The 22,405-nt window shown below is 52.3% G+C and overlaps 1 protein-coding gene across 1 annotated transcript in view; it reads right to left on the bottom strand.

Moving 5' to 3' along the window:
• The window catches only part of APOLTP (apolipoprotein lipid transfer particle homolog), a 179,414-nt gene that overhangs the window by 39,844 nt on the left and 117,165 nt on the right, over positions 1-22,405 (bottom strand). The window contains exons 43-52 of the mRNA XM_088833046.1: positions 21,238-21,594; positions 19,646-19,999; positions 17,189-17,320; positions 16,187-16,336; positions 15,984-16,100; positions 13,702-13,909; positions 10,597-10,763; positions 9,131-9,243; positions 8,001-8,082; positions 2,409-2,546 (exon numbers count right to left, since the gene is read on the bottom strand). Of these exons, the coding sequence (XP_088689172.1) occupies positions 2,409-2,546; positions 8,001-8,082; positions 9,131-9,243; positions 10,597-10,763; positions 13,702-13,909; positions 15,984-16,100; positions 16,187-16,336; positions 17,189-17,320; positions 19,646-19,999; positions 21,238-21,594 (1,818 nt within the window). The remainder of the gene's footprint in view (positions 1-2,408; positions 2,547-8,000; positions 8,083-9,130; positions 9,244-10,596; positions 10,764-13,701; positions 13,910-15,983; positions 16,101-16,186; positions 16,337-17,188; positions 17,321-19,645; positions 20,000-21,237; positions 21,595-22,405) is intronic.

Genomic DNA, 22,405 nt, shown 5'->3' with positions numbered 1-22,405 from the left:
GAGCTGGGTCACTGAGGAGCCCAGTCCATGTTCCTGCTGAGGGTGGCAAAGGAGAGAAGCTTTCAGAAAAGGGAAGACAAGAAACAACGCTGTAGTTGTTTACTGGGCTGGTAGATAGCGCAACGGAGTGGAGAACGGGCAGAAGGGGGATGGCCGACCAGAAACTGACGCCCCCGTAAAGAGGACAGCCACCTCTCAGCTCCACTTCCAAGCCGGGTGGCCCGGGGCTAGCTTCCCAACCTCTCTGAACCTCAGTTTCCCCACCTATAACCTGGGGTGAGAATAACAGTGCTGACTTCAGTGAGACAAGGGGTGATGTGCTCAGCTCAGGGCTGGACCCACGGACGCTGCCACGAGGGGCTGCGGTTGGTAGAGAATTTCTCCAACATTTAATGAGCTGGTGTGATGTTCCTGACCCAGGGCTGGGGGTTGGGGGACAAAGATAACCAGGACTGACCCTGGCCCTTCAGGGACTCCAGGCTGGTGGGGAGATAGTCACAGAGTCAGAAAATGACGGGGCAAGGTGACAAGAGAAGCCACGGAAGACATTCAAGGGGGAGAAGGGACACAGAGAAAGAGGCTGGTGGACAAAATAGGGAAGGGCATTCTAGGCAGAAGGAACAGCCTGTGCGAAGGCTCAGCAAGGGGCACCCTCCCTGCTGTTGGGGGCCACAGGAGGATGGTGGAGGAGACTTTCAGGGGGAGGAAGGGAGTTTACTCTTAAATGTCTCTAAAGCCCATCACCACTGCCCCCATCTCGGTCCAAGACACCATCATTCTTGAGACCCTCAGTTCAGTTCAGTGGCTCAGTCGTGTCTGACTCTTTGTGACCCCACGGACTGCAGCACACCAGGCCTCCCCATCCATCACCAACTCCCAGAGTTTACTCAAACCCATGTCCATTGAGTCGGTGATCCCATCCAACTGTCTCATCCTCTGTCATCCCCTTCTCCACCTTCAATCTTTCCCAGCATCAGGGTCTTTTTCAATGAGTCAGTTTTTCTCATCAGGTGGCCAAAGTATTGGAGTTTCAACTTCAGCGTCAGTCCTTCTAATGAATATTAAGGACTGATTTCCTTTAGGATTGACTGCTTGGATCTCCTTGCAGTCCAAGGGACTCTCTAGAGTCTTCTCCAGCACCACAGTTCAAAAGCATCATTCTTCAGCCCTTAGCTTTCTTTATAGTCCAACTCTCACATCCATACGTGACTACTGGAAAAACCATAGCTTTGACTAGATGGACCTTTGTTAGTAAAGTAATGTCTCTGCTTTTTAATATGCTGTCTAGGTTGGTCATAGCTTTTCTTCCAAGGAGCAAGCCTCTTTTAATTTCATGGCTGCAGTCACCATCCACTTGAGATCCGGCTCATGGCTTACTCACTGATGCCTCTGCTGCCCCCTGTAGGTCACGCACTACACAGCAGCCAGAGGAGTCTGAAAGGTCTCCAGGAGTCCTCAAAGGTCTCCAGTTTCAGAGAGGACACAATCCCAACTCCTCTCTGTGGCCTGACTTGCCCTGCATGATTAGATTCCCGCTCCTGCCTGCTCTTTCCCCCTCACCCATCCTGCTCCAGCACAGTGGCCATTCCTCAAACGTGCCAAAGTCATTCCTGAGCCAGGCCCTTTGCACATCTTGTTCCCTCTGCCTGGAATGCCCTGTCACCAGGTTTCCAAATGGTTAACTCAGGCTAACTCCATTGTCACCTCCTTAGTGGGGCCTTTGCTGGCCAACTAAATCCCTCCCCAGTCATTCCCACTCATATCACCCCAAACTGCAGGCAGGTTCTTTACCGTCTGAGCCACCGGGGAAGCCCTTTTCTAAGGTAGGCATCATCATCTGGTACATTTTCTTATGTGACTTTCTTTGTGTTGTTGGTCAGTCTCTCCACGTTTGGTTGTTGCTTAGTCGCCAAGGCATGTCTGACTCCGGCGTGACCCCATGGACTGTAGCCCACCAGGCTCCTCTGTCCATGGGATTTTTAAGGCAAGAATACTGGAGTGGGTTGCCATTGCTTCGTCAGGGGATCTCCCTGACGTGTCTCCTGCCCACGTCTCTGATGCTTTGCAGGCGCAGTCTCCCCACTAGACTACATTCGATGAGAGGGAGGACTCATCAGACTGCTCTAAGCAACATCCCCAGCTTCTGGAACAGTGTCTGGCCTGGCACCAAGTAGGTGCTCCGTAAATAACATGAAAGGGAGGGAGAGAGGGAGGGAGGGGGGAAGGGAAGAAGGGACATTGAGACCAGCTGAGAATCCATTCCAGCAAATTTTGCCCACGTCACAGCACTGCCTGCAGTGGGTCCTCCCAGGAAAAAGGACAATTCCTCTTTTCTCAAAGGGCTGCCCCAGGAACATTCCCACCCCCGCCACACCACCGCCAAGCCTGCCCTGGCCTCTTCCACGCACCTGGGGGAAGGTTTGCTCCAGCTTGATGATGTTGGTAAGGCTGTCCTTAGCAGCTGCGAGTCCAGCGCCCATGTGGAAATGATGCTCCTCCACCATCAACACAAATGTGCCCTCGGCTCCACCCTCAGAGTATCGTAGCTGGGTCAGAAGAAAAGTAAGGCAGATTTCCTCACCCAAGACTCTGACAGAACATTCAGGAAGGTGCTGAAAGTAGGCTCTGCCTCCCAAAGGCCCCAGACTTAAAGACCCACAGCTCTCTGGATGAGATGCACTGTGATGACGTGAGGTCCAGGGAAGATCCCCTGGAGGAGGGCAGGGCAACCCACTCCAGTATTCTTGCCTGGAGAATGCCATGGACAGAGGAGCCTGGCGGGCTGCAGTCCATGGGGTCGCAAAGAGTCAGACATGACTGAAGTGACTTAGCACGCACGAGGGTCCTAAGCTCAGGTTAGACCACCAGGTGTGGCCAGGACAACAATCTCCACATGCCCTTTATGCTCTAACACTGACTTGCAGACAGCTACCAGCCTGCAGCAGGCAGGCAGGCATTCTAATTATCACTGTAAATGGGAGGGAGCAGTCTAGAGCAGAGGACAACACACAGACAGTGCATCACACATTCCGGGACTCAGTATGGCTCTTCCAAGCATGGTGCAAATGACCTCTAGCTAGTCCCATAACCCCCAAGGACTGCACTCTCTAACCAGAACTGGGATGATGAAACCTGCTTATTAATGTGTTGATATGAAAACTGTGTGAAATCATGTCCTAATTTCCAGGCTGGTTGAAGAGCCAAATCACTCAGTTCAGTCGCTCAGTTGTGTCCGACTCTTAGCGACCCCATGAACCACAGCACACCAGGCCTCCCTGTCCATCACCAACTCCAGGAGTCCAACCAAACCCATGTCCATCGAGTCGGTGATGCCATGCAACCATCTCATCCTCTGTCGTCCCCTTCTCCTCCCGCTCTCAATCGTTCCCAGCATCAGGGTCTTTTCCAGTGAGTCAGCTCTTCACATCAGGTGGCCAAAGTATTAGAGTTTCAGCTTCAACATCAGTGCTTCCAATGAACACCCAAGGAGTTGCAGTCCAAGGGACTCTCAAGAGTCTTCTCCAACACCACGGTTCAAAAGCATCAATTCTTCGGCGCTCAGCTTTCTTCACAGTCCAACTCTCACATCCATACATGACCATGGGAAAAACCATAGCCTTGACTAGACGGACTTTTGTTGGCAGAGTAATGTCTCTGCTTTTTAATATGCTGTCTAGGTTGGTCATAACTTGCCTTCCAAGGAGTGTCTTTTAATTTCATGGCTGCAATCAGCATCTGCAGTGATTTTGGAGCCCAAAAAAATAAAGTCAGCCACTGTTTCCACTGTTCCCCATCTATTTGCCATGAAGTGATGGGACTGGATGCCATGATCTTAGTTTTCTGAATGTTGAGCTTTAAGCCAACTTTTTCACTCTCCTCTTTCACTTTCATCAAGAGGCTTTTTAGTTCCTCTTCACTTTCTGCCATAAGGGTGGTGTCACCTGCATATCTGAGGTTATTGATATTTCTCCCGACAATCTTGATTCCAGCTTGTGCTTCCTCCAGCCCAGCGTTTCTCATGATGTACTCTGCATATAAGTTAAATAAGCAGGGTGACAATATACAGCCTTGACGTACCCCTTTTCCTATTTGGAACCAGTCTGTTGTTCCATGTACAGTTCTAACTGTAGCTTCCTGACCTGCACATAGGTTTCTCAAGAGGCAGGTCAGGAGGTCTGGTATGCCCATCTCTTTCAGAATTTTCCACAGTTTATTGTGATCCACCGGAGAAGGCAATGGCAAGCCACTCCAGTACTGTTGCCTAGAAAATCCCATGGATGGAGGAGCCTGGTGGGCTGCAGTCCGTGGGGTCGCTAAGGGTCGGACACGACTGAGCGACTTCACTTTCACTTTTCACTTTCACACATTGGAGAAGGAAATGGCAACCCACTCCAGTGTTCTTGCCTGGAGAATCCCAGGGAAGGGGGAGCCTGGTGGGCTTCCATCTGTGGGGTCACACAGAGTCGGACACGACTGAAGTGACTTAGCAGCAGCAGCAGCATTGTGATCCACACAGTCAAAGGCTTTGGCATAGTCAATAAAGCAGAAATAGATGTTTTTCTGGAACTCTCTTGCTTTCTCCATAATCCAGTGGATGTTGGCAATTTGATCTCTGGTTCCTCAGCCTTTTCTAAAACCAGCTTGAACATCTGGAAGTTCACGGTTCACGTATTGCTGAAGGCTGGCTTGGAGAATTTTGAGCATGACTTTACTAGCGTGTGAGATGAGTACAATTGTGTGGTAGTTTGAGCATTCTTTGGCATTGCCTTTCTTTGTGATTGGAATGAAAACTGACCTTTTCCAGTCCTGTGGCCACTGCCGAGTTTTCCAAATTTGCTGGCATATTGAGTGCAGCGCTTTCACAGCATTATCTTTCAAGATTTGAAATAGCTCAACTGGAATTCCATCACCTCCACTAGCTTTGTTCGTAGTGATGCTTCCTAAGGCCCACTTGACTTCACATTCTAGGATGTCTGACTCTAGGTGAGTGATCACACCATCGTGATTATCTTGGTCGTGAAGATCTTTTTTGTACAGTTCTTCTGTGTATTCTTGCCACCTCTTCTTAATATCTTCTGTTCTGTTAGGTTCATACCAGTTCTGTCCTTTATTGAGCCCATCTTTGCATGAAATGTTCCCTTGGTATCTCTAATTTTCTTGAAGAGATCTCTAGTCTTTCCCACTCTATTGTTTTCCTCTATTTCTTTGCATTGATCACTGAGGAAGGCTTTCTTATCTCTCCTTGCTATTCGCTCAGGGCACATGCTAAAAATATAGACTCTGGGCCCCCACCTAAGACCTGTAAAAACAGAGCCTCTAGAAACTGGGTCAAGAATTGGTATTTTTAAGAGCTTTCCCGAAACATCATTAATTTAGTGACTCCCCTGTCAAAAACGTTCAACCTGAATCACACTTTACACAAGCAATCTGACAAATTCAAACAGAGGAATTTTGCAAAATGATTGCCTGGACACTGCACAATCATCCATGCGAAAGGTTTCTTTCTTTTTTAAAACTGAACTATAGTTGATTTACCATATTGTGTTAGTTTCAGGTATACGGCTTCAGATTCTTTTCCATATAGGTTATTATAAGTTATTGATTACAGTTCCCTGTGCTATACAGTAAATCCTTGGTGTTCAATACAGGAGCTCTTCTTTAAGGTGGTTAATGATGTGAATATTTAGGGGAAAGTATATCAGTATCAGCAACTTACTTTGAAGTGTATTAAAAATTAAGAAGGGTGGAGAGCCGTGTGATAAAATAGAGGGAAATATGAATGAAAAAATCTAGGTGACAGGTATGTGGGTATTTGCTAGGAAGCTGTTTGAATCTTTCAGTGTCTGAAAAATATAATAATAAAATGTTAGAGGAAAGAAAGGTAGGTGGTAGGAAGAGAATCACTAGATTGGGGTCAGTCTTTGGGCCAAATTCAGCCCACTGCCTGCTTTGTAAATAAAGTTTTATTGGGATACAGCCAAGCCCACTTATTTACATATCGTCTATGGCTGCTGTTTTGTTATAATGCAAAACCGAGTGATGGCAGCAGAGAGGGTATTGGGTATAAAGGCTAAAATATTTATTATCTGGCCTTTTACAGTAAAAGCTTGTAGACCTCTGTCCTAGATATTAAGAAACTAAAGAGACATGACAACTGAATGCCCTGGGTGACCTTGAACTGCATCCCAGATTTAAAACAAACAAAAGAGCTCAGAAGGACCTTACTGAGAAAGAATTACTGCATGACTGGGAAATTTTATGATGAGCTGTATACTCAAGAACGATATTATGTCATATGCTAAATTTCCTGAATTCGGTAATTCTACTGTGTTATACAAGAAAATACCCCTGTTATGGGAAACGCCAGCGGCGGGATTTAGGGGTAATGAGAGGGCGCCAGAAACAGCTCAGTATTACTCTCAACACAAACATATGCGTGTGGACACATAAAAGCATAAAACATGTGTAAGTATAATAGAAAGATGTGGCAAGATATTAGCACTCGGTGATATAAACACCAGGGATGTTCGTACAGTGAGATGACCACCGTTAACCCTGCTGGATGGTATATCTGAGAGTTGTTAAGAATGGCACAAGTGAACCTCTAGAGTCACAGGTGCAGAAACAACCTTACGGTTACCAGGGGAAAGGAGGGATAAACTGGGAGGCTGGGACAGACACATATGCACCACCAGAGACAAAACAGGGAACTAATAAGAACCTACTCTATAGCACAAGGAACTCCACTCAGTACTCTGTAGTGACCTTATACGGGAATAAAATCTAAAAGAGAGTGAATATATGTATATGTATAACTGATTCACTTTGCTGTACAGCAGAAACTAAACGTGTAAATCAACTATATTCCAATAAAATTAATTTAAAAAAAGAGAGCGAAGAGATCCTAACAGTTGTCATCATAAGATTTTTTTTTCCTTTTCTTTTTTTGTCTCTGAGATAACAGATTTAACTCACTCATTACAGTCATTTCACAGTAGATGCAAGTCAGATTAATGTGCTGTATGCACTAACAAGGCTGTATGTCAATTACATCTCAATAAAACTGGGGGGAAAACCAATTGGTAAATGGTCACTGTCCTATAGTACCTTTTCTATAGGTTGGAAATTATTGAAAACAGATTGGGGGAAAACTAAGAGGTTCCCTGAATGATGGTGAGTGAAGTCTGCAGAGCTCTGAGATTGTGTGTGACGTGCTGGTACACAGCCTGGCGCACAGTAGGTGCTCTATAACAAAGTCAGCCTGGGCCAAGGCTGGTGGGGGGTGCTTTTTACAAAGCTGGGTGGCTGGTAGGATAAGGAAGCGACCAGCTGGTGTGTGTACTCACTCATTCCCTCACTGTCTCTCACTAAGCACCTACTATGTGCTGGGCCCTAGGCCAGGTACTGGGCACACCTTCCAGCATCTCCTGCTTCGGGGAGGAGCAGACAGAAAGAAACAATGCCAGCACCAAGGGAAGGGGAATCGTGGATCTCACCAGCCCCCTGTTCACGCCCAGCACCCCCAGACGCTACACGCAGAGCAGATGCCAGAGAGAGATCCCGGGGTTCTAGGTGAACACAGGGCTTGTGGAACAGAGCAGGAAGCCACGCACAGGCCATGGGAAAGACAGATGGGCCACCTGGGAGGTGAGGCTGGCTCAGCTCAAAAGCTGCATCATCTGATCCAGCGCCCACGAGTGTGCCAGGCTGGGGGAAGGCGGCGCCAGGCACTGGTGGGCAAGACTCCCCCGGCTCCTGGGGGTCTCGTGGGCCCCGCTGGGAACTGCAGGGCCGACCCAGGAATGTAAACCCGGGCCTGTTTGGGAAACCTGGAGCCAGGGGTTTCCGAGGGCGGCCCAGGGGGGCCTGCTGCAGGCTGGGGGACATGTGTGATGTGTTAACCCTCCACAGTGGCAGGGCTGGTCTGTGCGGCCCCCACCCGCCTTGGGCAGGGCATCTGGAACCAGTTAGGGGCTCAGGGGTGGCCGGAACACGATTACCTTGGCTGAGGCGGAGGCTCTGCTGGGGCAGCAGCCGAGGAGGATGGGGAGGTGATGCCGGCCGGAGAGCCGCAGCTCTTTGCTGGAAGCAAAGAAGGTGTGAGAGGCCTGGCTTGAGGGTGCCCTGTGCAGGCTGGGTTGAGACCAAGCCAACCACCCCAGCAGAGGGCTGGAGACCCAGAAACATGGCAGCAACCCAACGAAAGGGCTATTAACATGCCCGGAGGCCTGATGGCCGTGGGGTGCAACGGTCAGGGCTACAGCGACCCGCGTTTGCATTCCAGCTTGGCCTCCGCCTGGTCCTGGCATGGTGGGCAAGTGCCTCCACTTCCCCTCCAGCACAGGGGCTGGGTGGTACTCAGTGGCCCACCCATGGGCCCCCCTCGCTTTGGACAGCGAGCTTTAAACCCAGCCCCCTCCTGCAGCCCTGGGCTCACAGCACCCCTCCCTTGCTTCCTCAGGACAGGCACCCAAGGCTCCCCACTTCCGCTGCCCCGGGGGCTGCCCTGTCTGGGGATGCCTCTGCACCAGGTATGCCAACCTCAGCATGGCTGACACCGCAGGACACACCAGTCATCACTGTGGGCTGACCCGTGCAATACAGGAGGTCTGGAAGTAGTTGTGGGCCCCGCCCACAAGGGGCCGGTAGACCCCCCTGCCTGGCTGTAACAACCAGACCTTTCCCCAGATACTCCCCAATGCCCCCCGGGTGAGAACCGCTGGTCTGTATCATTAACAGCAGCTTCCTCATCACCCTCCATCACCTGGAGCCTGGTGACCCACCTGACTTCATCTGAGTGTTAAGACCCCCGACCCCAGAACCAGATGCCCCAGAAGGTTCCCAGACTGAAAAGCCATACTAGTTATTACTATTCGACGCCTGGGATGCATTTAGCTTGGGAGAATAAGAACTCCTCATTCGTGTCCTGAGCCCCAGAAGTCAAAGATGTTTTATTAGCTGTGTGACCTCAGGCAAGTCACTTGGCCTCTCTGAGCCTCCCTTGCCACCTCTGTGCAGTGGGGCTGTGGGGAGGGTTTAAAGCAGCGCTGTGGGTTGGGTGCTCAGCTGAGGCCTCTCCCTCACCCATTCCTCCCCTCTCGGGGCCCCCGGAGTGTGGCAAAGCCCTTACCTGAGTGCCTGGTTGCGGCCGTGGACGTTGAGGACCAGGCTGGTTTGAGAATCGCACATCAGCTGCAGGAAAGAATGCATCTCTTCCTTTTCCCAAAGCTCCCGGAACATGAGCTGAAGAGGAAAGAGGATGGGTGAGGGTGGGGGGATAGGCTGGGGGGCGCTGAGGACCCTCACATACCTGTCCGCCCACCAGCCTGGAAGGGCAGATGCCCATCAGACTCGGCCCCATCTGCCCACCCTTGGATGGTGAGGACCCCTGGGCAGGCCTGGGCCGGCTCCCTCACTGCAGCCCAGATTGCCAGCCATGGGTCCCCAGTGTCCACCTGTACCCCAGACATTGGCAAAGAGCTGGCATCCTACAGACCTCCCCACCACCCAGGCTGAGGGCAGGGAAAGGGCATTCAGATGAAGTGCTGCTCAGCTGTGGGTCACAGTGACTCAAACCCTCTGCAGGAAGAGTGACATCCTGGGCCCCTGGACTCCAGGAACTGCCCTTCCTCCCATGGCAGAGGGGAGTGAGGGGCAGGGGCATTGCCAGATAGCCCAAAACAGAAGGCTGGGAAAGAGACTTGGATGTACACGCTCCGTGGCTCGTGAGGGAGAGGGAGGGCCCCACTAAGCAAGTTGAGTTCACCCCAAGTAACACTGGCCCGCTGCATGGGGTCAGCACAGTTCCTGCCTTAGAGGGTGTGGGGCACATCTCAGGGAAGGACCCAGTACCAAGTCTGAGTCCCTGTTTTGATGCCTACTTGCTCCGTGACCTTGGGCAGGTCACCGAGAGACGGACCTGTGACCTGAGGATGCTGATGACTACAGCGGCCAGCATCACCAGCACCGTCAGAGCAGCAGAGGCTTCTGAAGCATCCGCTGCAGCCACACACCATCCCAGGGGCATCTCTGGTACTGACACTCTGCATCCTCACAACCCTCACATTAACAGTACACGTATTATCCCCATTTCACAGATGAGGAGACTGAGGGCACAGACAGGCTAAGGAATCTGCCCAAGGACAGCCAGCCAGCAAATGACAGAGCTGGGACTGGCTTCCAGAGATGGCATGTGTAACAGCTGTGCTGCTCTGCCTCTTACTGGGGTGTCAGGAGATGAGCTAGTGCATATAGGACCCTCAGAACAGTGCCAAGCATGCAGTAGGTGCTGTGTAAATGTAAGCTGGGCTTTGATTCTGATTAAAAGGTGGAAGGGTGGAAAGGACACGGGACCAGGAGCTGGACAGATGCAGGGGCCCATCCACACCAGCCCCATGGCAGGGAGCACAGAGGCCGCTGGTCACAATTATTGTCATTATTAATAAAGCCTTTGCAAACTGTAAAGTGCTGGACAGACACAAGGCAAGACCATTCGCATCAACTGTGCACAGGGGTCCTCTGCCCCTGGGAACAGGATGGGAGCTGACAGAATTAGCAGGGGATCTGCCCCTGCTGGGCTGGCCACCCACGCCTCACCTGGCTGGCAAAGGGCAGGCCCAGCCTCCGGAGAAGAGGTGCCGTGTGGCTGATGTTCACCACCAGCTGCAGGGGGCCATTCACTGGCTGGGCCACCAGGGCTGCCACATCCATGCTGATCCCACCGTCCCCACCTTCAAGGACCACACGGGCCTGGGTCTGGGTCTCTAGAAACAGAGAATGGCAAAGGCTGCTGGGACCTGGGGATCATTTCCCTTTTCAGTTTAGGGTCACACCCTGTGGAGACCAGTGAGACTGACCTGGGCAAGCCTTTCACCTTTGGGTGCCTGTGACAGCGTCTGTCATGAGGCTTCCCCCCGTCTTGGGCCTGGCCAGCGCCTTCTCTCATTGGAGTCACTGCTGCTATGACACCTCCTCCGAGCAGCCTCCCCTGATTGCCCCTCTAAAGCACCTCCCAGCCCATCCTGCTTCCTCCCTCACCAGAAGGTCAGCTCCATGAATGCAGGATCTTTAGTATATTTCCTTCCCTGCTGTGACCCCAGCACTTAGTACTGCCCCAGACACATCACAAGTGCCCAGAAGCTAATGAGGGAGTGAACAAACCAATGATGCTTTTCTCCAGGTTTAATATAATATCAAATCAATATCAAATGGTACTGCCCTGCAGCTTGCTTGGCCCAGGTAGAAGGGTCTGCGCCCTCCCCCAGCCTGTGCGGGCACCTCTTCCAGTCCCCGCCTCCGAACTAGGCCACAATTCAGCTCAGCAGACAGAAGAAACCCCTCCACAAAAGGAGATTCTGGGATCTCACTCTGCCCCCTCACCTGGGAGGCCCTCCTTGGCGACAAGGACAAGCTGGTAAATCTGAGCCTCAATTTTCTCACCTACAGAGTGGGCATAGGCCACCCACCTCAAGAGACATCGCCAAGATTAACTGAGATAACACACCTAGTAGGTCTGTCTCCCTCCCTCATAATGCAGTGTTCAACCATGTGCACCTACTGTGTGGGGCATGAGTGGGGAGGGAACACATGTCCAAGGGGACTCAGTCCCCTTGTGCCTGAGGAGGTTCCTGATTGTGGAGACACCGAGAATGTTGACGCCAGGCAGAACGTGCCCCCTGAGGGACAGCAGCGGGGGAGGTGAGAGGTCACTGTGGCTGAAGGCTAGTGCACCGGGCCTCCTGGCCCCAGGACCTGGGGCTGCGTGGAATCATTCCTGGGACACCTGTCCCATCACCAACCCACCACATCCCCGACAAACCCTTCCTCAGAGCAGTCAGTGAGGTCAGCTCACACTCGGACAGTCCCCTGTCTCACCCAGGCGCCTGCTCCCCCTTGCAGGAGGCTGAGAACCAAGGATGGAAGAGTTTGAGGCCAGCAGAGGACCATCCAGGAAACTCGGGGCCACCCAAGGATCCTGATCTCTGCTGTCTACACGGGATGGGGGGATCAGAGGATGGCTCTGGAGTCATACTGCCTGGATTCATCATGTGCCAGCTATGTGGCATGGGACAAGAGACTCAACCTCTCTGAGCTTCTGTTCCTCCTCTGCAGAACAGGGATGGTGTTATTCACCACTCCCTCATACCCGTTCACTCACCAGATGATTAACTGAGCGCTTACTATCTGCCACTCTGCAAACAGACAGAGTGAAGTGTGGGGTGGATGGAAGGTGAAAAGTGAAAAATAAGATTTAAGAAGTGAGTTACATAGCTTGTTAGAAAGACAAAGTCTGGGAGAGAGGTGGGGAGAGCTGGAGGGAGGTGGGGGTAAATAGGGGTAAATAAATAGGGGGAGAGGCAAGGCCTCAATGAGGAGATGACATTTGAGAAGTAGGTTGTGAGGGACATTTGAGAAGTAGGTTGTTTCTCCCACAAGGAGTCATGTGGGGAAGAGCATTCCAGGCAGAGGGAACAGCCTGTGCAAAGGTCCTGAGGCAGGAGTAAGCCTCATATGTTGGAAGAATATCAAGGAGTGGAATGAGCAGGGAGTCAGGAGATAGGTCAGAGGGTCTGAGGACCCAGAGGCACCACTGGGGGCTTCAAGCTTCCCTTGGTGTGAACGGGGTTGTGGAGCAGACCCACTGAGCTATATACTGAGAGCTTGCCTCAGTGATTACTTATGCAATAATCACTCGATCAACGCTGGCTCTTGGGACTTGCCTGGTGGCCCAGGGGCTAAGACTCCACAATCCCAATGCGGGGAGCCCAGGTTCGATCCCTGGTCAGGGAACTAGATCCCACATGCTGCAACGAAGAGTTTGCATGCTGCAACTAAAGATCCCACGTGCCACAGCTGAGACCCAGCGCGGCCAAATAAATAAAAATAAAATTCCTCATTAAAAAAAACAACAACAAAACCAATGACTCTTATTACTGTTACCTTCCCTTCCTCCTCCAATATGGGTTAAACTATTTCCCCTTAAAAATTATGCTTGAAGTCCTAACTCCCAGGACCTGTGGATACACCCTTATTTGGAAATAGGATTGGTGGCTCAGTTGGTAAAGAATACACCTGCAACGCAGGAGACCTGAGTTCAGTTCCTGGGTCAGGAAGATCCCCTGGAGAAGAAAGTGGCAACCCATTCTAGTCATCTTGCCTAGAGAATTCCATGGACAGAGGAGCCTGGGAGGATACAGTACATGGAGTCACAAAAGTCAGATACGACTTAACGACTAAACCACGAAGCAAGCCAAGGTGAGGCGCTGGGTTGGGATGGGCCCTAATCCAACGGCTAGCATCCTTACAGAAAGAAGAGAAGAGGCAGAGGCTTGGGGGCAGGGATCAGGGTTATATAGCCATAAGTGCAAGAATGCCTGGGGCTACCAGGAGCTGGCAGAGGCAAGTAAGGGTTGATTCCTAAAGACTTGGGAGGGAGCACAGCTGTGACCACACCTGATTTCTGACTTCCAGCCTTTAGAAGTTGGGAGAATAAATTTCTGTTGTTTTAAGCCACCCATTTTATGGTACGTTGCCTTGGCTGCCCTGGGAGGTGAATACCCGCTCCTTTAAGAGTCAGGTTCCAAGGCCAAGGGCATCCTGCTTAGTCCTGGAACTCAGGGTCACGCTGGGCCTGAGGCTGGCGGGCAGGTGTCTGTGCAGGGGGGACGACTCCTGACCCCGGGCAGGGTCCGGCCGCCTTACTCTGTGTCTGCAGCTCGGCGCCCAGGCGGGCCTCTCCCGGGAACCCCGCCTGCCGCAGGGCCCAGCTGTTGTGCTCGCTCCAACCAGAGAACTCCAGGTGCCCATCGCAGCGACGGCAGCTCACGGAGTAGTTCAGAGATGTGGACCCTGATGAGATGCGTCCTGAATTCTCAAAGCCAGCGCCACTGCTGTCCACGTCCACGGAGACCTAGAACAACAACCGGGAGACGCTGGACCACCCTGAGCAGAGAACGCCAGCCTGGCCCAGCTAGGACCCGCTCCCCCAAACCCTGGGGTCTTGGACCGTCCACACCTCTGGGGTGGAAAGAACTGGGGCCCTGAGAGAGCAGGATGGAGGAACAGCTGGGTTACACTTGGCAAACCACACACCAGCTTTTTGGCACTAGAGGAAGGGGAGGTGCCTACGGAGGAGTGATTGCTCGTGGATAACAGGGTTCCCATCTGGGGGCATGAAAATGCTCTGAATTAGAGAGTAGCTGCAAAAATTTATCAGTGTTTCCCTCAAAGTCCAATGGTTAAGAATTCACCTTCCAATGCAAAGGGTGAGGGTTCAATCCCTGGCCGGGGAACTAAGATGCCCACGGGCAAAAAAACCAAAACATAAAACAGAAGCAATATTGTAAGAAATCCAATAGAGACTTTAGAAAATGGTCCACCTAAAAATATCTTTAAACAAAATAAAACAGTTCAAATGGTAAAGATGTATTTCATTACAACAAAAGTTAATACATTTTTTTTAAAAAAAACTTTTTTTCAAAAATTTAAAAATATACAACTTGGAAGACTTTAGCAGGGTGTGAGCTCTCTAGGTCTCCTTACAGCTCACCTGATATACTGGAGTTCTCCACAGGGCCCCAAAGGCTTTGAGTTTGCAAGCTCCCAACCAACGTGCCTGTGACTTAATCACTGAAGCCACAACAGCACATTAGCCATTATGATCAGAACACACAGTGCGTGGCTGCAGGTGGCGAGCAGATTCCCACTTTAAGTCCCCCGCTCTATAAAGTGGGAGGTGTCACGCCATCGCTCAACCATGCTGACTGAACACCTACCACTCGCTGGGTCCTGTTAAACCTTTGGAGGCTGCCACACGTGAGACAGACAGGAATGTCTGAACTTTTTACATTACCACGTGGAACTTAAACACCAGCAGTGGGAGTCAGACCAGGACAACACCAAAGGCATCACATGTCGGATGATGGGAAGTCAACGGAAAAGAGAAAGCTGGGGAGAGGTGAAGAAGGGCATGGCACAGGAAAGCTGCAGCTACAGAGGTCTCTGGTCCCAGTTCCTGCGAACAGTTGGTCTTTGACCCCAGTTCCTGGCACAGAGCTCATACAGCTTTGTAGACTGAGTGATGGGGGTGACAGGAGAATATGACACGGAGCTCATAGGTCCCTTGGAATTTCCTGGGTGATAGGAGAGTCTTTTGTTCTAGTGAGGTGACGCTTTAGGGGGTTCCTGGATGAGGGCTTGGCCAATCGAGGTTGATTTCAAGGGTTTGACTACATGGTGGGAAGGATGGACTAGGCGTTGCTTGCCAAGATGGAGACAGACAGGGAGGGGCCGGTCTGGGGGGCTGGCCTGTCTGATTTTGGAACAGCTAAAGTCGGAGGTGCCTGCCAGCATCTGAGTGGAGATACAGTGGGCAGGTGGGCCTACTGATCTCGGGTTCAGGGGAGGGAGAGATGGGGGACATGGGAGTGCAGATATGCCATTGATATGAGAGACTGGATAAGACCGTGAAGTGAACGTGCATGGACAGCGTGGAAGGAGCGGGCTGAGGACGAGCTCTGGTCTGCTGGGAGTGGGGGAGGGGGCTCTAGAGGAGGAGAATGTACACAGTCCTGGGGGCACGGCGGGGTGAAGGAAATGAATACTGAAAGTGAAACGTGAAAGGAAAGTCGCTCAGTCGTGTCTGACTCTTTGTGACCACATGGACTGTAGCCCCCCAGGCTCCTCTGTCCATGGGGTGCTCCAGGCAAGAATACTGGAGTGGGTAGCGGTTCCCTTCTCCAGGGGATCATCCCAACCCAGGGATTGAACCCAGGTCTCCCGCATTGCAGGCGGATTCTTTACCAGCTGAGCCACCAGGGCAAAAGGAGTATCAGCAGCCCCAATTTCCAGATGAAAAGACTGAGGCTCAGGGGGAGGTCTGAAGCTTGTTCTACCATCCCCTTGTCTTGGAGGTACTTCCAAAAAGGTTTGTTGAATGAATGAATGAATGATTTCCATTATCACTGCCCCTCGCCAAGGCTGACCTGAAGGGCCACCCTGTCCTCCACCGACAGCATCCGCAGTGCGGGCATGCTGTGCTGGAGTCTGCAGTCCAGGGAGATGTGCTCTGGCCGCCGAGTGAAGGTCAGCTCCTCGGACACCTGTCAGGGTGGAAGACGCGGGACCAGGGCCATCAGGCCAGTTCCCAGCCCCACCGAGCCCCGCCTCACCCCAGCAGAGCCCCCACCTCTCTGCCATCCACTGCGACCCGCAGGGTGTGTCTGCAGCTGGGCCCGAGCCTCTCGATGGTCAGGCACAGCAGGATCTCGGCTGGGAGGGCCAAGGGGCTGGGCTGAGGCAGGTTGTGTGTGAGCAGCAAGTTCACCTCCTGCTGGGTCTATAACAGAGCCAGAAAAACCAAGACTCACATGAGAGATCCCCAAGAAATATTTGCACACCCATGTTCATAGCAGCACTCTTCACAATAGCCAAAGGGTGGAAGCAACCCGAGTGTCCACTGATGGATAAATAGATCAACAAAATATGGGCCATTCATACAATGCAATATTATTCAGCCTTAAAAAGGAAGGAAATTCAGTAGAGCTGGTGGGAGGGACCGGGAAATGAGGAGTTGCTGTATTGTGGGTAGTTTCAGTTTTGCACGATGAAGAGAGTTCTGGTCGCCGATGGTGGTGATGGCTGTACAACCATGTGAACGTATTTAATGCCACTGAACTGTGCACTCGAAAGTGGTTAAGATGGTAAATTTTGTCATGTGTGTTATATCACAATGAAGATATTTTAAAATAAAATCAAAATGTACTTACTTAATTTAATTAATTAAATATACAGTAAAAAACTAGACACTGCCCAAATGCTAATGGATAAGATGAAAAACGAATTGGATACCAGCACATCGTGGAATACTATACAGCAGTGAAAAAGATGCAGATCGTGTGAATCCCACAAACATCATGCTGAATAAAAGGAGGCAGATGCAGAAGTGAGCAGGCTGTGTGCTTTCCTGAACATGACATTGAAAGAGTCAGATGAGCGATGGCTCCTGGGGAGTTAGGAAGGGGAGGGGGCAGCTGAGGGACTTCTCCTCGGAAGTCTCGTTCCTCCACTCATGGACCCTGAAGCTCTCATCTGCCAGGGTCCTCTCTGGAGCTCAGCTGGTATCCAAATGCTTCTCTCGTCAGGAGCACATGGCCCCGGCATCCCAGGCCATTCTGGTCTGCACCCTCACCTCGGTGGTACTGAGGACAAGCAGCCCCCGTAACGTGCTGGCATCCACGGTGACCAGCACCTGAGCATCCACGGCCGTGGAGTTCACCACAATGTAGCCGGAGCTGTTGACTTGGCCTGGGACCCCCAGGGCCTGGAAGGGTTGAAAGAGATGGAAGTAGAGCTTCTTAACTAGGGTGGGATCTCAAGTGGGCATCAGGGATCCCATGATCTCCCTTGAACTGAAAACAAAATGGGGTGAGGATGTGCCCACGTGAGTCTCTCCAGGAGAGGGTTGTGCCTTGGGTCAGATTTTAGGAGTGCCAGAGGGCCCCACCTCAGTAGCCCTGCACTGTCAAACGAGCTTCCTCCGGCCCCCTTCCCAATTCCCCAAACCACAAAAATCGCATCTTCATGCCCCAGAGAACCGCATCCCGTGAAACCAACCGGTCAAGAGCCTTACAACACTGGCAGCTCTGAAACATGTATTTCCCCTCCTCTCCACCCCCAACCCCTCCAACTCCCCAGGCTCACAGAACCCAGACACCTGCTCCTGAGGGGCGATGGGAGCCTGTCCAGGAAGCAGGCTGCAAGGCCGGCCCACGTGGGCATCTCCCCAGGCTCCGCCCACCAGCGCATCGCTGAGCACAGGGCAGGTCCATCTAATCGTGACAGCGGAGGAGGTCACTGCACCCCATCTACGACGATGACTCTGAAGCCCCGGGAGGAACAGGGATGTGCTCAAGGCCACCAGGGACAAGGGGCAGAACCGCCATTCAGAGTCTGGGCCTCTTGGCCTCACAGTGCCCAGGACGCTGCCTGGCTCCACCTGCCTGACACAGCGTTTGACCCTATTAACCCTTTCCTCCCCAGCCTCGAGACCCCCCCGCCTTCTCCCTTGGGGTTCCTCCTCCTTCTGGCTTGTTCTTCTCGGTACCCTTGGCTGTTTCCTTCTCATCTTCCCTGGCTTTGCAACCTGAGTGCTTAATTTCCACCTACCCCACAGCCATCTCAGCCAGTCTGTGACTTTTTAAAGAGTTTTTTTCTTCTTGATATGGACCATTTTAAAAATCTTTATTGAATTTGTTACAATATTGCTTCTGTTCTGTGTTTTGGTTTTGGGGCCCTGAGGCATGTGGGATCTTCGCCCCCCAACCAGGGATTGAACCTGCATCCCCTGTATTTGAAGGCGAAGTCTTAATCACTGGACCACCAGGGAAGTCCTCAGTCTGTGGCTTTAAATGTGACCACTGAGAGGAGGAGACCTCCAGTTCAGACCACAGCTGACCTCCTGATTGCCCCCACCATCTCCACTTGGGCGTTTAAGAGCCCTGTCAGATTTAACACATCCAAAGAGGGCCTGTGAGTCAGCGACACCCCTTCCCAGCTCTCCTTCTCCACCCACGTCCCTCCTGTCACCAGGAACAGCAGCAGCTCCGTCCTCTTCTCACAGTTGCCATCTGGCTCCCCTATTTCTCACACCCACATCTGACGTCTATCCAATCCTCTCTCTCCACCTCCGTGATGGATCCTAAATCCTCTCTCTCCACCTCCGTGATGGATCCTAAATCCCAGGGTGCTCCCACCCCATGGGCTTTTTATAAAACAGAAGTCAGCAAATGCCAGCCCACCAGCTGCATCCAGCCCGCTGCCTGTTGTAAATAAAGCTTTATTGGAACACAGTCATGCCCATTCAGAACAACAGCAGCACTGAGTAGTTACAACAGCGGCTGAATGGCCTGCAAAGCCTAAGATATTTGCTATCTGGACTTCCATAGAGACGGTTTGCTGGTCCCAATCCTAGAGAATGCCCTTCCTCTCCAGCTCTGCCTCAGGGCCTTTGTACTGGTCATGCCCAGAAAATCCTTTCCCCTTGGGACTTCTCTGGTGGTCCAGTTACTAAGACTTCACACCCTCAGTGCAAGGGTCCTAGGTATGATCCCTGGTCAGGGAACTAGATCCCACATCCTGCAACTAAGAGTTCGCATGCCACAACTAACAATCCCGCATGCCTCAACTAAGACCCGGTGCAACCAAATAAATAAGGAGAAATAAATATTTTTTAAGAAAAGTGAAAAACCTTCTCCCCAGGTACCCACAGTCCTACTCTCTCCTCTCCTTCAGGTCTGTGCTTAAATGTCATCCTGTTTCGGGGACCAACCTTGACCGACATGCAAAACTGCAGTATCTGCCCTGTTTCTCATGACCCCCTTTTCCCACCTTCTCTCTCTCCTTAGCCCTCACCCCTGTGTAATACACTCCACAGTTTGGTGATTTATCCTGGGGGTTGCCTGTCTGCCCCAGGGAGGCATTCATCTCTGCCGTGTTTACAGCTGTATGTCTAGGGCTTAGAGGAGGTTTTCCATTCCTCTAGGGTTCACCCCATCTCTCTCACTTTGGCAGTGGTTAAAAAGGAGGGTTCGCACCTGCAGACCCTGGCGCTCACCCCCACCCCCTCGCTCACCCCCGGCACACATACCTGCAGGCCCTTGCAGGAGCTCTCGGCCACCACCCGCCACTGCAGCTGGCGGTCCAGCTGCAGCTCCCCACTGCCCTGAAGCTCGCAGGCCCCCGTGTGCAGCTCCAGGCGCAGCCGGTGCCCGGCCTCCCACCCACACTGGACGGTCAGCGAGATCTCCGGGGGAAGCGCGTGAGGAGCAGGCAGCGTGGGCCTCAGTTTCGCTCGGAGTGTGGCCTCAGATGGGTGCAGGATCACCGCCAAGGTCAAGGAAGCAGTCTGGCTGGCCGCCGCAAGGACCCCTGATGCTTCTGCTTCCCCACCCAAGGCCTTCAGGGAGTCGCTGAGCTGTGTCTCTGATGGGAGGTCCAGGCCCTGCTGGACCCCAGAGAGAGGGGTCAGAGGGTGGTTCCACACCAACAAGTGGCCTGATTCTCCATCTGCAACCCTCTTCCTCACCCCGACTCCTCTCCCATTATAGTAACAACAAAACTGCAGCTTCAACCAGAACACACAACAGCTGTCCATCAGAGAACACTCGGTACACACAGTCTCGTGCTGAGTGCTTCATCAGAATGTTCTCTTTTCACCCTATTCCAATGACTCTGAGATTGGTAGTTACTAGTCCCCATTTTACAGATGGGAACACTGAGGCTCAACAAGGCAAAGTCATTGCCCAGAATCACAGAGCTAGTAAGTAGAGGAGCTAAGGTTTGACCTGATCTGTCTTCAGTCTGTGCTTCATCTCTCCGCTGTCCACTAGGACAGTCACTAACCACATGGGGCTGGTTCCATCTCAATTAAAATGAAGTCCAAGTAAGAATTCAGTTTCTCTGCAGCATGAGTAAAATCATCTTAAGCCCTCAGGAGATCCCTATGGCTAGCAGCTACTGTCCTGGATAGCAAAGAACATTTCCATCATCATAGAGAGTCCTAGTGGGTAGGCCTGCTTCATCCCATGATGCTCTGCTCTCTCATGGATCAATCCTGTGTTGACCTGATTAACACTGACAGAATGTCTGCCAGCGCCCAGCCCTATGCTCAGGGATGCTGAGTGGACCAGACCCTGTCCCTATGCCCAGTAAGCTCCATCAGGAGATACAGGGAAGGGGCCTGTCCCACTCTGACAAGGGCACCAGCCCTGTCTGCTGACCTAGACTCCAGCTTCCCCCTTTCCTGAGTCACAGGATCCCCTTCCCCCAAACATCACAGGACAATTCTCAGACTCTCTTTCAGCTCAGATAAAACCCAGCCTGTGGCTTTTAACAGGTTATGAAACCAAGATGCAACTGTTCCCAACTGTCAGCTGAGAAGAGTTCCTCTCATTCCCTTCCTGCTTAAAAATTTTACTAAAAAGACAGACTCTCAAAAATTCTGAGTCTGCAGTCAACAAGTTTCATGGCACTGCGTGCCTCTAATCTCACCTTGCCTCGATCTCCTCATCTGTCAAATGGGAACACGGGATGAGAGATAAGAGGGGTCAAGTGTCCAACAGGGCTTTGGGGAAATAGTAGCTGGTCTTGAGAAGTCCCTGGAGGGGGTGTCAGCCAGGCTCAGGCCTCACACTGACGGGAAGTTCCTCTCCAGGCACCTCGCTGGCCCTCTATACACACCTCCAGTAGCGGGCAGCCTGGCTCAGTGGCCAGTGTCCACGTGCTCTGGTTCTCAATGTGCTGCTCCAGGGCACCCTGCAGCCGGCACGGTCCCATCTGGAGGGACAGGGAGCTGTGGGGGGCGGGGATGAGCTGGGCGGTCAAGCTGATGGCACTCCGGGGTGGCAGGCCCAGTCGGCCCAGGAGGGGCAGGGAGTGGGTCAGGTGTCCCAGGACCAAGGTCTGGGGCCCGCAGGTACGGGCCAACTGCAGGTGGGCATCTCCACGGTCACCATGGAAGTCCGTGGTCAGGTCAAACTCGCAGGGGCCCCAGCTCAGGCTGCCCTCGGAGCGCAAGGCCTGCGGGATTCCTGCTGCCTGGAATATGGAGAAAGTGGTCGGAATTTGGGTGAGTGCCAGAAGCCAGGTGGCGCTAGTGGTAAAGAACCCGCCTGCCAATGCAGGAGACATAGAGATGCAGGTTTGACCCCTGGGTCAGGAAGACCCCCTGGAGGAGGGCATGGAAACCCACCACAGTATCCTTGCCTGGAGAACCCCATGGACAGAGGAGCCTCGTGGGCTACTGCCCATGGGGTAGCAAAGAGTCGGACACAACTGAAGTGACTCAGCATACACACACACACCAGAAGTCAAGGTGGGGGAGCTGGAGATGTGTCTAGGTGGGAAGAGGGCAGCAGTGGTCCCATGGCCTAAACTCTATCAGCACCTCCTTCTGCAAGGTGAGTGATACCAAGGGTACCCCATCGAGAGATGTGGGCTCAAATTCCCGTTCCACCACTAACTCGGTCTCTCCAAACCCACAGACTCAGTTTACCCATCTCTAAAATGGGAGTTGATCATCAATTGCTGGGAGATGGAAGTAAGTTAATACTTGTGAATCCACAGCCAGGCACCCAGAAAGCACTGGCTATTGGAATGAGATCAGGAACATCAATGTTCACTTGCTGGAGGGCAGAGACCTTAAGCAGCTTGCTCCACTGGGGCCTAAGACACACCCCACATGGGGGCACAAACCCAAGATGGGAATGAAAGGGTCCCCCACCTCTCTGGGCCCCAGTGTATCATAGGGGACGAGGGGGTACAAGCAGCCCTTTCCCCCAGGGGGTGAGGATTCAAGGGGCCTCATAGGGTACTCAGCATTCATGTTATTACTCTGTACTAGTCTCAT

The sequence above is a fragment of the Moschus berezovskii genome, chromosome 27 (assembly GCF_049115385.1).
Source record: "Moschus berezovskii isolate FMDL1 chromosome 27, NW_MosBer_1.0, whole genome shotgun sequence".
Lineage (NCBI taxonomy): Eukaryota > Metazoa > Chordata > Mammalia > Artiodactyla > Moschidae > Moschus > Moschus berezovskii.
The sequence above is the reverse complement of the archived record's forward strand: the minus strand, read 5'-3'. Positions and strand labels throughout refer to the sequence as shown.